At 46.3% G+C, this 18,611-nt stretch overlaps 1 protein-coding gene across 1 annotated transcript; it reads left to right on the top strand.

The window, feature by feature from the left end:
• The first annotated feature begins 4,881 nt into the window (after window positions 1-4,881).
• Window positions 4,882-6,702, top strand: LOC123116077 (UDP-glycosyltransferase 90A1). Its single transcript, XM_044537082.1, has one exon. The coding sequence runs from the start codon at window positions 5,073-5,075 to the stop codon at window positions 6,546-6,548; it is 1,476 nt and encodes a 491-aa protein (XP_044393017.1). The 5' UTR covers window positions 4,882-5,072; the 3' UTR covers window positions 6,549-6,702.
• Window positions 6,703-18,611: the final 11,909 nt, after the last annotated feature.

Genomic DNA, 18,611 nt, shown 5'->3' with positions numbered 1-18,611 from the left:
ACGCGACGAAGGTATAGGTAGTCGCTCTTCTCTGGCATGTCTGCGGAATTGTCTCGGCTGGTTTGTTGTTTTGAAGTCAAAGCTACGGTGACGGGTCCCGGTGGCATACGATGAAGGGCAGCAGGTGTTTCGTTCGATGATCTTCTGCGGCGCCAGCTGTGCCTAGTTCTACTTCGTAGTTCTCTATCAAAGTCGGAGCTGCACCATCCGTCGCAGGTTGCTGAGTTCTGGCGTGGATTTTCATACATCTTCACGCGGGGTCTACGGTGTGGGTTGAGTCATACGATGAAGTCGGGGTCATTTTCTCGGGGCTTAGGGATGGCAATGACGCTTGTAGGGAAGAAGTGATGACGATTACGCATGCATGTTGTCTCGGTGAGACTCTCTTTAAAGTGGTGTGTGTGGACTATCTTATGTGTACCGCTCAGAGTTTGTGATAGTATTTCGCCCGATTTTTCATAATTAATTGGACAATCTGGGTTTCGCTCGGTTTTTCTAATTAACCGAGCAATTCTTTTCTTCTGAATGAATGCGGGAATCCTGTCATTTTGGAAGAAAGAAAAAACAAGACTTGGATGCTTTGGAGCCTTTAACAACAACCTTACACATTTCATGATATCACCAGCTACAAGTCGTCGACAACTTGTTGTAGAATAAGAGTACTTAGAGCATCTCCAGCCGCGCCGCCAACACGGGACCCCAGGCGATTTTTTCGCGCCGGCGCCGAAAAACGGCCCAGTCGCGCCCCCAGGAGCCTGTTTTTCGCCGGCTTAGGCCAAAATCAGCGTCGGTGGACCCAGGCCGAAACCGTCTCGCTGGGGGCGCCCGGGGGTGCCAGGGCGAGCGGTTTTGGCGCGAAAGAGCCACGGGCCCGCCGAGTCAGCGACGCACGCGTCGTCGTCATCGGAACGCTTTGGTTTCCCGCGCGGAATCAATGGCAAGGCTGCCGCCGGTCAGCCTTGCCATTGATTCCTCATGGGCGGCGCGTCACGGGTGGCGCGGCGACGCCTCCCCTCCCGCCACGCGTACACACGGCGCGGGCTATATATGCCGGTGGCCTCCCTCGCCTCTGGCCACACCAGCCCTAGTTGCCCATCGACCGTGGCCGAGCTCTCCCTCTCTCCCGTGCGCCTCCGCTCGCCGACGCTTCTTCCCTCCCCTCTCCCTCCCTCCCAGCCCGATGGCCGCGTGATTCCCCGGCGACGCGGCGGCGGCCAACGGCTTCGGCCGCCGCTCGCTTCACGAGTGGGAGGCCTGGCTACTGTTCAAGGCAAACATCTCGACGCCACCGAACATGCGCGCCGGGCCGATGGGGTGGAGGTTCAGCAAAGGGGGAGTGCCCATTCCCCCGGTGCCCGACATCGAGGCGTGCCCTGCCTTCTTCTCCGCCGAGGTTGACCGCGTGCGAGCCTCCCTGACAGAGGAGTAGCTCGCCCTCCCCCAGTACGCCGCCGACAACCACGCGGCATGGGCGGCGTACTTCCAGCGCCGCCAGGAGCAGAGGCTTGCTTCCACCAACGGGGCGTCGATGGTGGGCGGCATCAAGAACGGCGAGGGGCGCCAAGTGTGGTGGGGTGCCCACGGCCGCACGCTCGAGGACGTGCTGGAGTACCTCGAGGGCGGCAATAACCCGTTGTTGGCATACCCTGCCGCGGCGGCCGCCCCGGTCCGCCGCCGGCGCGTTGGGCAATGGATGCCCAGGAGGTTCGGTTCCTCCTCAACTTCCTCCTCGCACTCCTCCTCTCGTTCTTCTTCCCACTCCTCCGGCTCGCCGGTGGCGTTCGACGTCAAGGCCGAGCCCGCGGCGGAGACGCCGCTCGGTCGGCGCACTCGCAGCGCCGGCATCGTCATAAACGAGGGCGCCCCGCGCGCCTCCTCCTCTGCTCCTCCGCGCTTCGTCAAACTGAAGGAGCCGAGGCTCGCGGCCGTGAAAATGGAGCCGGGGCTCCCCGCCGTGAAGACGAAGCACGACGCCGCGGAGCTCGACGAGGCGGCGGCCCTGAAATGGGCGCGCAATGACTGGCTGAAGATGGAGATGGAGCGCCAGTGCCGCGCCCTAGAGCACTTCGAACATCGGCGCCGGGGCCGCGACGAAGGAGGCGTCGTCGTTCTCGACAACAGCGACGACGACGATGCGCCGCCACCGTCACCGGTCCGCCATGGCGACTCCGGACAGGGGTCCGGCAGGGGGCAGCCGCGTCAAGGAGGAGAAGGCCGCCGCCGACAACGACGGCGACGGCGGCGACTTCGCCGCGTTCAGCGACTTCTTCGGCCCGTAATTGTAGTTCCGGTCTTTTTTAATAAATTTGCTGTGTGAAATGTCGAATATGTCTAATATATGCTCAGTTTGCTGAATTTTAGCTGAAACTTAGCCGAATGCTTTTTTTTGGGGCAGCGACTGGAAACCCACTCGCCCCCAGACCAATCTTTTGCGCTGGCTCGCCCCCAGGCGGCGATTTTACGCGCCCCTGAGGGGCCAACGGCTGGAGATGCTCTTAGCTTCACCAGATCAACACCGAGAGAGATGTACCATAGAAATAGCAACTTACATTTTATACCTACTAGAAACATGTATATAAGATCTCTAGTGTCGAGTATAGCAGCCCATGTGCTGCTCTACACGCCATCTCGATAGCAGCTCTGTATATAACATTAAGTTAATGAAGAAGACAACGACTTCATGCATTAACTGGTTTAATTTACTCCTCAACTACCCTGCAATTTTTTTTTACTCCTCAACTAAGTTTGGAAAAAGGCCCCGTTGCAGCCTTGCACAAATTTCAAAACATTGGGCGGTTCATGGCCCATCCGGCCTGGCTGTAGCTCCGCCATTGGTACTTGGTCAACATCCATCCCTGCAGCCTACTACTCTGGCATGTTTGATAAAATTATGTGTTAGTTGAGGATTTTTTTAGGAATATTAGTTGAGGATGTTAATATGTTTGGATTTCAATTTCCTGTGACTTTGATGTGGGCGTGTCCTCCGTGCAACATCGTTTTCTTTGGCAAGTGGTAGTGTCAACATAAAGTGACATCAGCTAGGTGGTGCTTTTCGAGTATCGGGTCTCAAGCTCGAGGGTGAAAATTCGTAGGTCTGACCTTCGTTGGCTGCATCTTGCAATGGCTATGTGTACGTGCCGTGTCCTTGATGAAGGCATTGCTTTGAAGTTTGCTCAAATGTGCTCTCTAAGGCGAAAACTCAAGATCCAATCATCAATGGTTTGACTCGACAATGGCGGCGCTTGCACGTGGTTTCTTTCATAGAGGTGTTGCTTTTGAAGAAACTTTCTCATAATTAAGGAAGATGGATGAGGGTGTTATTTCTTTGTGTGCTTGGTTGATCGTGTCATCTTTCTTTTTTACATTATTCTTATTCTTATCTTTTTACCTGCGTACATCCTTTGTATCTTGACTCGCTTTTGGTATTATATTGTTGCAATCAATAATATTATGTTATTGCAAATGCCAGATGTAATTAGTACAAACTTAATATTAATGTTTTATCCTTTGTCAAAAAATATGTTTGATTGATAACTTGCAGCACTTCAAAATTGAAAGTCAAACGTTCATTGTCGCTTACATGTCACAATCATGCGACGTGTTGTTTTGACTATACCATGGATATTTTATGAAGGTGACCTGAAATATGAAGTGCCTTGAGTAAGTGGTTTAGTAAATTCAATGCGATAAGAAAAGGACCAAAGATGTGCGCCAATCTTTTATATACATATAGAAGAAAAATTGTGTTTCGGTTCATGTGGAAATGTCTAACTTCTTGATGGACAAGCGACAGATATGTCCTATGCTATACAAACTAAACGCATATTAAAATTCAGTTTTGCTAAAGCACACTCTAGATGTGCTCTAAGTATTGCACATATAAATCATATGTCATTGATTTTACGCTACGATTCCTACAAACTTTTTTTCTTTTTGTTTCTAGTTTGATTGAGTCACTTAGATGCGATGTGCCCTAGACAAACCCTATTAAATTATGCATGACCTATTGGTTTCTTCAAAATAATTGTATGACTTATTGCTATCGGCTACACAGGTCCACACACCCCCACCGAAGACACGGCTCCGCATGCCCCCGCTGATGATAACCACAACAATAGAAGGGGGAAAGACTGGGGAGAATATTATTCCTACACTGGAACAACGCCGCCGCTTTGCCGCCCCAAACCAAACTCGAAAACTCCCTAAAGAATACCTGAAAAAAGTCACCGATGACGCTGCACGACAAATCCAGGCTTGATGTCAAGCTGGACGCAATACGGAACCATGCATCGACTCCCTCAGGCCGGATCCCCATTGAAGATCTTGCGCTGGATCGCAAACGCCACCATGGAGCACTGCCCAAGGAAGACCGCAACTCGAACACACATCTCCTTCACCATCCCACAACAACCCTTCAACTCCTCCACAAGCAAGCCGCCCCCCATCAGGACCTCCCCGATGACGCTGGCGCCACACGGGCTTTACCCAGCGACACGCCCCGACAGCGGCGACGAAGGGAGTAGATGAGGCGGTGGCTAGGGTTTTGGTCGTCTGCCCGGTCCTGCATCTCCATGAAAAGGTGAGCGTCAGTTAGCACTGCTGCCGTACATTACTAGTTTGTACTGTTTTGGGTGATCACTACTGCACTTTTTCCATAATACAGCTCTCTACATGCTTAGATTGGTATCTTCAAGATGACAAAAGATGTTCCATGTGTCCCCCCAAATCCATTTTCCATGACTTTCTTTGGAAGCTGATGCGATAGCTTTGTGTTCCCAACATCCGAATATATTCTACCATAATATACAAACGACTAATCTCATTTTTATTTATGGGGTGGCCATCATCAGTGAAATGCAGCCATTCTAAACAAATTGTGAACAGATCATTGATGCCTTACAGCTCTCTTTACTCTCACCTCTTTGGTATATTTGGTTTATCGATATCTAACCCAGCTCCATGATTGAGCAGAGTTGACGAAAGTTTATATTTGCTATAAATTGTGCCTGCTGCTAACCATGAATCACACGCAGAAAACCCTCTGACTAGCTTGTGTTGCACCCTCCACTGCGATGGCTTTTGCTTCTTCCTCCACGGAATCCCATGTCCTCCCTCACATAGCAATCTTCCCCTTCATGGCCAAGGGCCACACCATCCCGCTCATCCAGCTTGTCCACCACCTCCATCGTCGCCGCCTGGCCACCGTGACCTTCTTCACAACCCATGGCAACGCAGCCTTCGTCCGCGAGGGACTGTCCGGGGCCGACGACACGGCCATCGTCGAGCTCGTGTTCCCCGCCGACGTTTCGGGCGTCCCGCCGGGCGTGGAGAGCGCCGAGGCGGTCACGTCCATGGCCTCCTTTGTCGCCTTCGCACACGGCGTGTCGCTGCTCCAGCCACAGCTCGAGGCGTCGCTCGCCGCCATGGAACCTCCGGCCAGCCTCCTCGTCGCCGACGCGTTCCTGTACTGGACGAACGAGTCGGCGGCCACGCTCGGCGTCCCGAAGGTGTCGTTCTTCGGCATCTCGGCGTTCGCACAGGTCATGAGGGAGCTGCGCATCAGCCACGACCCGTGCCCGGCGCTGCAGCTCGCCGACGTCGACGGCGACGGCAATCCGGCGACGTTCACGGTGCCTGAGTTCCCGCACATCAAGCTCACGTTGGAGGACTTGATGGCGCCCTTCGGCGACCCGTCGTCGGTCGCGCCGATGATGGAGCTGGACAGCAAGCTGGGGAAGGCCATAGTGGAGAGCCATGGCCTGATCGTCAACACCTTCCAAGGCCTAGAGAAACCGTACATGGAGTTCTGGAACAAGCACTATAGGCCCACGGCCTGGGCCATCGGCCCGCTCTGCCTCTCCCAGACCGCGTCTTCTTCGTCGGGTGACGCCGGCCGGCCATCATGGATGGAGTGGCTGGACGAGAAGGCAGCCGCCGGCCGGGCCGTGCTGTACGTCGCGCTCGGGACGCTGGCCGCGATACCAGAGGTGCAGCTGAAGGAAGTTGCAGACGGGCTGGAGCGGGCCGAGGTAGATTTCATATGGGCCGTGAGGCCCGATAATATCGATCTTGGTGCAGGGTTCGAGGAGCGTACCAAGGACAGAGGCTTAGTGGTGAGGGAATGGGTGGACCAATTGGGAATTTTGCAGCACCAGAGCGTGAGAGGGTTTCTGAGTCACTGCGGGTGGAACTCGGTGCTAGAGAGTGTTGCAGCTGGCGTGCCACTGGCAGTTTGGCCCATGCATGCTGATCAACCTTTCAATGCAGCGTTTGTAGTCGATGAGCTCAAGATCGCGGTTAGGGTCCACACGAGTGATAGAACGATGCGGGGTTTGGCCACAACCGAGGAAATATCGGAAGTGGTCAGGAAGCTTATGCTCGGGGAGGCCGGAATTGAAGCGGCAAAGAATGTTGCCGGGCTATCGGTGCTAGCTGTGGAGTCCGTACTGAAGGGAGGGTCCTCTTGGAAATCAGTGGAGGAGATGATCAGTGAGTTGTGTGCACCCAACATGCATGCAAATGTTGAGCCAAGCAAGGAGGAGTCTTGAGATGTTTAATTGTCATCATTTTTCTTTCCAACAAATAATGCGGTGTTGTGCTCTGTAGCTATACCAAACATTTATGTTGGTCACTGGCATTACTTCTCAAGTCTTGATTGGAAATATTTACTATATATGAAATTGATTGAACACGGTTGTTTTCTCTCTTGGGAGTACTTAGTTGGGACCATTTAATTCTGTTTTGGGGACTGTCCTGAAAAAAATGTTGAATGGTAGTCGAAACCAGTGAACCCATGTACCTACCTGGTAGCCTACATGTGGCCACATAATGCTTTCTTTTCCTCCAACCGGACATCTCCTTTCCATTTAATTGCTCAAACGAAAATACATTTTCATTCAACCAGCCATAGAGATGCACATTAAATAGCAGCGAAAGAGGAAGCAAGTCTAAGAGCAGAACTGGAGAAGGGGCCAAAAGTGGAGCGAGTTGGGGCACTAACAGAAACCTGCTATGAGAAAGTGATATTGACAACTCTCATTCCTATAGCAGAAAAGGGGTGTGTTCGGGCCACGCCCAGCGTCTCGCCCACGAGCCAACTCATGTGCTCGCATGCCTTGTGTTGCATGTATGCTCGCTCACTAATCTCTTTTTTTGCTCGTTTTTTATTGCTGTTGGTCAGCTTTCCCAAGAAAAAAAAGACGGGTTTTCTATTTTTGAATAATACGTGAAATTAAATTTCTTTATGGATTTTTAAAAAGTCCATAAATTTTAAAGTAAGTTCATAATTTTTTTAAGGTCATGAATTTGAAAAAATCACAGTTTTAATGGAATTTAGTGCTTTTTAAAAAACGTTCAGGAAATTTAAAAATCAAGGATATGTTAAAAATTTAAAAATCCAGCTGGACCGTGGCCCAGTGTCTCACCCACGCACTGGCTCATAAACTCGTTTGCCCATCTGCTTGCTCGTGGTTTTCTTCTTTTTCGCTTGCCATTGATCAACCTTCCCCGGAAATAAATAGATTAGGTTTCTTAATTTTGGAAATTTTGGTGGAATTACAAAAAATTTATGGATTTGAAAAGGAATAATAATTTATAAAAATGATCATAAATTTTAAAAAACATAAAAGCTAAAAGTTCATTATTTTGAAAATGATTGTGAATTTTAAAAAATGGATTTGAAAAAAGGGTTCACAAATATGAAAAAATTTCATGAATTCACAAACATTCACAAAGTTAGAAAAGTTCATGAATGTGAAAAATTGAACGAACAAAAATGAAAAAGTAAAACCAAAGAGAACTAGAGAAAAAAATTAAAAAGCCAAAGATAAACATGCTAGCAAACCAGAGAAAAAATGACTGACAAACCTGGCCCGAAGTTCTGAAATTTTCCAAAACCGGACTGGATAGAGGAAAAATCGAGGCCGGAAAGTTACGGGACGGCCAATTGGAAACCTGCACGCAAGTGTTGCATATAATTAACTAGGAAACATGCCCATACATTGCAACGAGAGAGAAAAATATATCATGTCAGCTGCTTATCCTCCTTCCCACCCTTACAGTGACCATGATGTCCATCTGGTTACAACACGTCCAAATTTTGTCAATACCGAGGTGATGAGCTCGCCAGCGTATATCACACCTGTCATTGTGTCCACACAAGAAAATGTTCAAACTTTTAACAGCTAATCTTGGCAAGCTAGACATGTGGGTCGCCCTTCACGAGCTACTCCTTGCACCCAATTCATACACCTCTCCTCATACTTCTACTCTTTTTACACAACACCATAAATCAGAGTTGGTCGGGTCAAGGAGCCGGGTCGCGGTTGATCACTAGAGATGGAAGGCTCATCGTGTACAAAGTGAATGGGAAGGTTGCAGAGGCAGGACGGGACATGGCAAGATGTGATCCGGTGTTCCTCCTTCCCTTTGTAGGAGAGGATGTGCGGTGCCACAATGGCGGTGACATAGTGAGCAGCAATGGAACAACATCGCTAAAGATGCACACACAGCGAGATGGAGTGTGGTGAGAAGCCAATACTTCGTGATGTATTGTTGTCTAGTGAGGAGATAGCACGGGTTTCACCGCATGGAAACGGAGTTTCTTATGCATTTTTACTTGGCACCGAAAAAGTTGTAAATCAAAACACCAAATTATTGATTATAAAAACTAAGGATGATCATTCATGGTGATGAGTCAGCACCTGCATATTCGGCTATAAGTTGACGTCCTTTCAGACCATCCCTACGAAGAGACCACTTTTTTGTAACATTTTTCTTTATTGACAGAGCATCTACCTATAAAAAGACCCTCCTCTCCGCCGGTATCCACTCTATACTCTTGCGTGGTCATTGGAATAGCAAAAAAATGGAATAGTAAATATCTATAGGGCACTCGATGCTACCTTAATGTGGCCTGATGGAACACAACAAAATACATATGTGGGTTCTGATTATGTCTCTTCAATAGCCATGCGATGCTAGTTAGTCAGCCGGAAGCAACATTACACGGGCGACCATGTATGTACTTAGTTGATCGACCTTTCCTCACAAAGTTAGCAGTTATGCTAGTGAATTAGTTGGCTGATGCAACAAATCATGCAAATTTTACCATCGCTCATGGGAAAGCCACAAATAAATCATGCTTATGGAGAAGCTGATACGTGGTTGTATTTTCGAAAGCCCCTATTTGACGCGCTTTGCGTCAAATTGGTGGCCTGACGCACAGAGAGGGACCTGACTGGGCCGGCCCATTGAGTTCTACCCCGCGATGAAAAATATAGCACAAAAAAGGAAACACGCACGACCCAAGAATCGAACCTGAGACCAACTACGTACTATCAAGCACTACTAGCCACTCAGGCTAACGTATACTGCTGCCAATAAAGCAGTACATCATTTAAAGAACTAACCATAGATGTGGAACCGGAATGGTATATACTGTAGCGAACCGAAAGTAGCTACTGTAGCGAAACTGAATTAGTTACTAGGTTGAACGTTTTTTTAATCTATATTTTTAAGAAAGTGCCAACATTTATTGAATTCCTGAAGAAAAAAACCGGCGACAGGAACTTTTTTAATATATACAAAAATTGAAAAAACAGAAAAATGGAATGGAAATATTGTTTTCTGAAAACATAAATATTTTTTTGAATTTGTGAACAAATTATGAAATTCTGAACAAATATTGAAGCCGCGAACATTTTTTTGATTTTTTCAACAAAAATATTTGAAAAGTGGAAACATTTCATGATAATTGGAACAAAAATTTGAAACCACGAACATTTTTTCAATTTGTGAACAAAAACTTTCAAATGGAACATTTCATGAAATTCCAAACAATTAGAAATCGCGAACATTTTTTAATATTTCTGAACATTTTGTGAAACATGAACATTTTTCAAGTTCTGACCAAAATTTGTAATCATGACGTGGGAACATATTTTTTGAAACTCCGAACAAAATTCAAAAGCACGAACATTTTTTGGTTCTATGAAGAAAATTTGAATACATGGACATTTTTTAAAATTCTGAACAAAATTTGAAAAACCGGACATTTTTTAAACTCCCGAACAAAATTTCAAAATGCGAGCAATTTTTTAAAAAGTGAACATTTTTTGAATATGTGAATTTTTCTTGAAATCAGAAACATTTTTTGAAACAACCGACCAAAATTGAAAACACAGACAATTTTTTGAAACTCCGGAACAAAATTTGAAAACACGATCAAAATTTAGAAAATTGATTTTTTTGAAAACATGAACATTTTTTAAAAAGGAAAAAAAAGAAAAAGAAACAATAAACAAAAAAAAGAAAAAAAACAGAAGAAGAAAAAGGAAAAGAAATAAAAATAAAAAATGGTTCAGGAACCTTCTAGAAGGTTCCCAAAACCAGAAAAAACCGGCTGTGAACATGAGAGAAAGTTCTCAAAACTGGTATCGGTGCAACGTTAAAACGGGCCGGCCCAACCCCAAACTTTCGCTCGCTCGCTTCTGCCAAACATCAACAATTCGCTGCAGCGAGCGGCGAATAGGATTTTCCTGTATTTTCTGTATGGAGGAATATATAAAGAAAAGGCCGACCAACTCTCTTCTCTCTCTTTTTTGCCCAGAGTGTGGCCGGGGCCAACCTCGCAACCCATCTAATCCCTAGCGCAACCAGCATGCGCTCGATCCTCATCTTCCGCTCAATCGTTTGCCTTTGCCTTAAAAAAAACTCAATCGTTCTCGTCATCTCCCCCCCCTCGCTCTCCGTTGTGCGCCGCCACACACGGGTCAAAGGCGCATCCTCCTGCGCCCGCCCGATCCAGTGCCTTGATGCCCCGCTCCGGCCACCTTCCCCGCCGCTTGAACCTCCGCCGCCCGTCGCGCCTTCATACTCCTCCGCGTTGACTCCTTCCTTGTGCGCGAGCTCGCTGTCCCCGCCGCCTCAAGCCTCCGCCTCCACCTCGCGGCGTCTCTCCTCTGCCTGCATCCGGCCGCCTCGCCCCACCTCTTGCAACTTCCGCGCCGACGAGCTCTCCGATGAGAGCCCAATCGAAGTTGTCCTCCTTTCCAACTTCTCTGCCAGCGGATAAGATGAATAGAGGAGCGCGGGCAGAATTATTACAAAATACAGGGGTTAGTTTGCCAAATCGAAATGTTTTTCTATATTCACTAAAATAGGGACGGCGGGTTCAATTCCTAAAAAACATAGGGGCTTTTCAACAAATAGGGCGCGACAGTGAATCCTATAGACTCAGTTTGTGCTTTATTATTAGGGAAAGATAAAATATCTGACGCATAAGCGCTAAGTTTTTTTGTGAGGGGTGCATAAGCGCTAAGTAGGATTTGCCAATTTCATTAGCCGAGTTGGCACGCTAAATCCCACAAAATGATGCATGCGTTTTTCTTTCAAAAGATGCATGCTACTACTATGCTAGACAGCGGAAGCAAAACCACAAGTATACACTTGGAAATGGCAGTGAGCAGCCATCATTCAGTACCTTGGTAGCCTAGGCAACGGCCAACAGTCGAATGTTGAATAGCTACAACAAACAACGGGCCAAACGTGTGACCACCCTCCCCCCTCCTATCCACGCAATAACGCAAGAGATGCTATGCGAAGAGAATTTTTGTCCAAAAAAAACTATCTGGCAAGTTAAATTGCCAAAAAAGACTACCTCTAAAACAGATTGACAAAAAGGACCGGCTGCAGTATGGCGGCAGGTGCGCCAGCCGACACGTGACATCTGCCGCCACATACGCCGGCGGCAGCCCCTGCCGCCATGATCACAGGCGGCAGTCTGGGCTTAACAGGTTTTCTCTTCTGCGCGGCAGCTGTAACGGGACGGATCGGATTGGTGAGCCATGCCGCCACGCAGCAGGGCGGCAGCTACCGAGGCTGCACGCGCGACGACAAGCCAGGTGGGCCGTGCCGCCATGGCCCAAGACGGCATCCTTTGCGTGGCAGCGGCGCCCTGTGCGCGGTGGCCATGTCGCTTTGTTTAATCGGCGCCGCTAGCGCAGGGCACAGATACCGTCGGGTTGGGCTGTTGTTTAGTGTAACCACGTATGTACCGCAGATTGACTCGAGTCGTACGAACTGCCGGCCGAAAGAAAACGGCTCTATCCATTAACCCAAGACCCAAGTACTAGTTTCTCCAAGTTGATATGCATTTGAAAGAGTCTGAGCTGCGGCTACCGCAGGGACAAGCTACAATACGTACTGGCTGCCGCCTCTGGTAGTGGCGGCATGGCCCACATGGCCTGTTGCGGCGCGCGCGCCGCAGTAGTAGCAGCAGCCTCGCTGCGTGGCCGTCCATTCCGTTGCAGTTGATGCGAGAAAACCTGTTAACCCCGGGTTGCCGCCTGCGCCGGTGGCGGCAAGGGCTGCCGCCGGCGTCTGTGGCGGCAGGTGCCACATGTCAGCTGGCGCACTTGCCGCCACGCTGCAGCTGGTCTTTTTTGTCAATGTGTTTTAGAAATGGTCTTTTCTGTCAATTCAACTCGGCAGGTGGTTTTTTTGGACAAAAATTCATGCGAAGAGGCAACGCAAACACGCAACACCGAAGAGCCGTAACAGGAAAAGAGAGAAGAGGTAAATACAACATAAAAAACGGGGAAGAGTGAGCCTAAAAGAGTGTTGAATCGTAGTCAAAACGAGTGGACACGTGCACATAGCTGGTAGCCAACATGTCGCCGCATAATGTTTTTTTTCCTTCCAACCGAGCATCCTCATTTCATTTAATTGCTCAAATGAAAATATCATGATGGAAATGGGCTATCGCGCTCCGGGTTCGGCCTGTTGGTCCCTCTATTCTGTTGAAGGACATGAAGCCGTCCCACTGGTTCAATACTGAGCGGCAACATGTGCCGACTCATTTTAATACTAGATTATATAGAACAAGGAGTGTTTCTCAATTAAAAAAACAAGGAGCATTTACATCACAGATCTCTCAATATGGAACAAAAATGACACTGTTCCGTCTTTTTTTTTGTTACTCATAAAAAAAAGACGGAACAATGACACTTTTGGGAGTGTGAGGAAGGAGATAAAGATACTCAAGCTTGAGCTAGAACGCCTAAGAGGTGACCCGGGAAGAGTAGGGCCACCGCATGTGGAGTTGAAAATCAATGAAGAACTTGTCGAACTATACCACAGGGTGGAGCTGATGTGGAGACGGCGGTCTAGGATCAAGTGGTTGGCAGTCGGGGACAAAAACACGCACAAAAATCACCTCAGGGCAAGCATTCGGAGAAAGAAGAATATGATAAAGGCATTGTGTAATTCACTTGGCGCCTTCATTGATGATCCAGGTGACCCAAAGGAGATGGTGAGTGATTTCTACCATAATTTGTACACTTTAGAGGGGGCCACCGGACTCGATGAGCTTATGCGGCATGTCCCATGCAAGGTCACCGCAAGGATGAATGATATTTTGACCACGTCGTACTCTAGTGATGAGTTAAAAGTTGCTCACCTCTAGATGTTCCCGACTAAGGCACCATGACCAAATGGGTTCCTGATGACCCATGAGTATAGGGGATCAATAGTAGTCCTTTCGATAAGTAAGAGTGTCGAACCCAACTAGGAGCAGAAGGAATCAATAAGCGGTTTTCAGCAAGGTACTCTCTGTAAGTGTTGTAAAATAGTTGTGAAAGATAGTTTGATGGAAAGATAATTCATAGCAAGTAACAAGCAACAAGGTGCAGCAAGGTGGCTCAATACTTTATTGCAAAGGACAAGCCGGAAATACTTCTTATATTGAGCAAAACGTTCTTGAGGACATATGGGAATTTCATCTAGTTAACTTCATCACGATTCATTGACTCGCGTTCACTGCTTGATAAGTTGTTGTGTGGGTGGTCCGGTGCTAAGGTGTTTTCCTTAATTGAACAAGCAACCCACTTATGATTACCTTCTCGCAAGCATCCGCAACTACGAAAGGGGAATTAAAATAAATCTAACCATAGCAGTAAACATATAGATCCAACACCTTACGAAATAGTGCACAATCTAGAGTTTAAGCTTCTATCACTATGGCAACCAATCAACTACTTACTAATCCCACAATGCCTTCCCCTAGGCCCAAGCATGGTAATATGTCATGTAGTTGACGTTCACACGATACCACTAGAGGAAGAACAACATAACACATCATCAAAACATTGAACGAAAACCAACTTCACATGATTACTTGTAACAAGACTTCTCCCATGTCCTCAAGAACAAACAAAACTACTCACAAATCATATTCATGTTCATGATCAGAGGAGATCACTATATGATTAATAATCTGAACATATGATGTCGTGGAATAGTCACGGCAGATGTCCTAGCAAAAGGACTTAGTCGTGGAGCCATCGCAACTAGGTAGGTTAAAGGGGTTAAACGGGACAAAGGATACGGGAGTTTATACTGGTTCGGCCCCTTGCGGTGAAGGTAAAGGCCTAATCCAGTTTGAGGTGGTATTGCTTATGTTTCGATTACGAGGGAGCGAATTCGCTTAACCTAGCTTTTGATCTCTTGTCCCTTTCCCTGAACCGCCGCCAGGTCGTCCCTTTATATACACAGGTTGACGCCCAGCGGCTCAGAGTCCCGGCCGGCTCATAGACAACGCGTCCGGCTCGGTGGCTATCTATACATGCCTTATGATACAAGTCTTACGTATAAGGCGGTTTATTTCTACGGGCCTTAAGTCGCCCTTGGGCCTTGGGCCCTTATCTTGAACCGCCATCTTCAATATCCTCATGGGCTTCATATATAAATCGCCACAGGTATAACCCGGCCCCTCCTGGGAGGGTCATACCTACTAGTTATATCCCCAACATATGATCTTCCACCAAGTAAACCAACTAGCATCAACTACGAGATGTAATCAACACTATTAGCAACCCACATGTATCTGAGGTTTTGAGACAAAGATTGAATACAAGAGATGAACTAGCGTTTGGAGATGAGATGCTGCTGGTGAAGATGTGATGGAGATGAGTCCTGCCATAATGAGAGGAACATTGATGATGATGATGGCTTCGATTTTCCCTTCCCAGAGGGAAGTATCCCTGGTGGAATCGCTCCACCGGAGAGCAAAAGAGCTCCTGCCCAGGTTCCACCTTGAGACGGCGACGCTTCATCTTGAAAGTCTTCTCTTGAATCTTTTTTCTAGGGGAAATGGGTTCATATAGGAGAAGATGGGCCACAAAGGATTGATGCGGGCCCCACAAGCTCAAGGGGCGCACCCCCTAGGGGCGTGCGATTAGAGCTTGTAGCTCCCTGGTGGGTCCCTGATACGTCTCCGTCGCATCTACTTTTCCTAATGCTTTTCCTCTTATTTTGGACTCTAATTTGCATGATTTGAATTAAACTAACCCGGACAGACGCTGTTTTCAGAAGAACTACCATGGTGTTGTTTTTGTGCAGAAATAAAAGTTCTCGGATTGCAATGAAACTTGGCGAGGAATTTTTATATCAATAAAGAGAATTTCTGGAGCCAAGAACCACCAGACGGGGGCACCTGGGTGGGCACAGCCCACCAGGGGGCGCCATCCCCTCCAGGCGCTCCCAGGTGGGTTGTCCCCACCCGGTGGCCCCGTAGACCCTAAAACCGATGCTATAAAATCCTATTTTTCTAGAAAAAAAATAAGGGAGAAAGAATTATCACATTTCGCGAGATGGAGCCGTCGTCGTCTCCTGTTCTTCATCGGGAGGCCAGATCTGGAGTCCGTTTGGGGCTCCGGAGAGCAGGGTCTTCGATCTTCGTCATCACCAACCCTTCTCCATCACCAATTCTATGATGCTCCCCACCGGGAGTGAGTAATTCCTTTGTAGGCACGCTGATCGGTGAGGAGTTGGATGAGATTCATCATGTAATCAGGTTAGTTTTGTTAGGGCTTGATCCCTAGTATCCATTATGTTCTGAGATTGATGTTGCTATGACTTTTGCCATGCTTAATGCTTGTCACTTTGGGACCGAGTTCCATGATTTCAGATCTGAACCGTTTATGTTATCACCATTATATCTATGTTCTAGATCCGATCTTGCAAGTTATAGTCATCACCTACTACGTGTTATGATCTGGCAACCTCGGAGTGACAATAGTTGGGACACTTCCCGGTGATGACCGTAGTTTGAGGAGTTCATGTATTCACCGTGTGTTAATGCTTTATTCCGGTTCTCTATTAAAAGGAGGCCTTAATATCCCTTAGTTTCCAATTGGACCCTGCTGCGGGAGGGTAGGACAAAAGATGACATGCAAGTTCTTTCCATAAGCACGTATGACTATTTACGGAATACATGCCTACATTATATTTATGAACTGGAGCTAGTGCCGTATCTCCCTAGGTTATAACTGTCATATGATGAATATCATCCAAAAAAATCACCGATCCAATGCCTACGATATTCCTACATATTGTTCTTGCTAAGTTACTACTACTATTGTTACTGTTGCACTTGCTACAAAATCACTGCTATCACTGTTACCGTTAGTATTGCTACTGCTACTATTATCAAAACTATCATACTGCTTTGCTATTGATCACTTTACTGCAGATAATTAATCTCTAGGTGTGGTTGAATTGACAACTCAGGTGCTAATACTTACAAATATTCTTTGGCTCCCATTGTGTCGAATCAATAAATTTGGTTGAATACTCTACCCTAAAAACCTATTGCGATCCCCTATACTTGTGGGTTAAAAGACCTTTTTCTGGCGTCGTTGCCGGGGAAGATAGCTATATTTGTTGAGTCACTTGGGATTATTATCAGTTTATCACTATGAGGAATCTGAAGGATGATAAGACTAAGATTTTTCCCTCTAAGATGAGGGGAGGTAAGGAACTGCCATCTAGCTCCGCACTTGATCCACCTTCTATTTTAAGTAAACTTGCAACACCACTGCATGCTATCAATCCTAATATGTCGCAAGTTATTAATGATGCTACTTCTGCTATGAATGCTACTCTTGATGATGCTAGTACCTTGCTTGATGATAATGTGCCACTAGGTGAATTTCTTGATGAACAAATTGCTAGAGTAAGACAACATGATATTGTTGAAACTGACGATGAGCTTGAGACTGAAAATCTTGAAACACCTATTAGAACTAGCCCTCCTAGATATGAATTGCCAAAGGTACCGTAAGGTTATGTTATGGGTGAGGAGGCAACTAGAGATATTTTTGCTTGTATGGATAGAGATGATCTAGAGAAATTATTATGCAAGTATAAAGAGAAATCTTTGAATGCTAAAATGAAATGTGATCCCCAGTTCGCTACTTCACCTATCTTTGTTGATGATAAGATTATGAATTCTCTGTCGACCCAGGGTTAATTACTTTGGTTGAATCTGATCCTTTCTATGGTTATGAATCTGAAACGGTTGTGGCACATCTTACTAAGTTGAATGGCATAGTCACCTTTTTGCTCATGATGAGAAGATTCGCTATTATTATATTCTCAAATTATTTCTGTTCTCATTAAAGGGTGATGCTAAAGCTTGGTACAATGCTCTTGCTCCTAGTTGTGTGCGTAGTCCCCACGACATGATTTATTGTTTCTCTGAAAAATATTTCCCTACTCATAAGAAACAAGCTGCCTTACAAGAAATATTTAATTTTGTGCAAATTGAAGAAGAGAGTCTTCCACAAGCTTGGGGGAGGCTTCTCCAATTGCCTAATGATTTGCCTAATCATCCTCTTAAGAAAAATGAAATACTTGATATCTTCTATAATGGACTAACCGATACTTCTAGGGATTTCCTAGATAGTTGTGCTGGTTGTGTTTTCAGGGTTGGGCAAGTTGAAGAATTATTGAATAACATATTGAAAAATTATGATGATTGGATTCTTCCTGAACCACCACTTAAACCCACTCCAAAGAAGAGGGGTATCTTATATCTCAGACCTGAAGATATGCAAGAGGCAAAGAAATCTATGCAGGTATTAAAGCTGAGGATGTAAAAAAATTACCTCCAATTGAAGAAATACATGGGCTTGACACACCACCAACACCTAATGTGGTAGATGTAAATTCTCTAATGAAATTCAATGATAATGATAATCCTCACAATATGCACCCAAGCCAATGCCTTTATGAGTTTGAAAATTACATGAGAAAGCAAGATCACTTCAATGCAAATGTTATGAAACAGTTAAAATGCAATTCTGATATGATTGCTCGCTTGAGTGACTTGTTATTTGGAATCTCAAATGATGTTAGAGGTGTGGGGAAGCATGCTTCTATGGTTCAAACTCAGTTAGAACAAGTTGCTAAATCTCAAAGAGAGTGGTTAGATGAAATGAACAATAATATCAATGATCATGTTGTTAGAGTAATGATTAGAGGAGGTAGAATGACTCAGGAACCACTTTATCCCGAGGGACACCCAAAAAGAATTGAACAAGACTCTCAAAGATTTAACACTAATGCACCTAGTCCTTCGAAAAAGAAAAGGAAGAAGAAAAATGATAGGACTTTGCATGCCTCTAGTGAATCTGAAGTAGAAAAACCTCTTGATAATGATAATGAAGTTTCTATCTCTGATGCTGAAACCCAATCTAGTAGTGAACACTCACCTTCTGGTAGTGAAAAACATAATGATGAGGTTATTGAAGATACTCCAACAATAATAA

This window comes from Triticum aestivum, chromosome 5B, assembly GCF_018294505.1.
Source record: "Triticum aestivum cultivar Chinese Spring chromosome 5B, IWGSC CS RefSeq v2.1, whole genome shotgun sequence".
In the NCBI taxonomy this organism is placed as follows: Eukaryota; Viridiplantae; Streptophyta; class Magnoliopsida; order Poales; family Poaceae; genus Triticum; species Triticum aestivum.
Note: the sequence above shows the minus strand (reverse complement) of the source record. Positions and strands in the feature narration are given on the sequence as shown.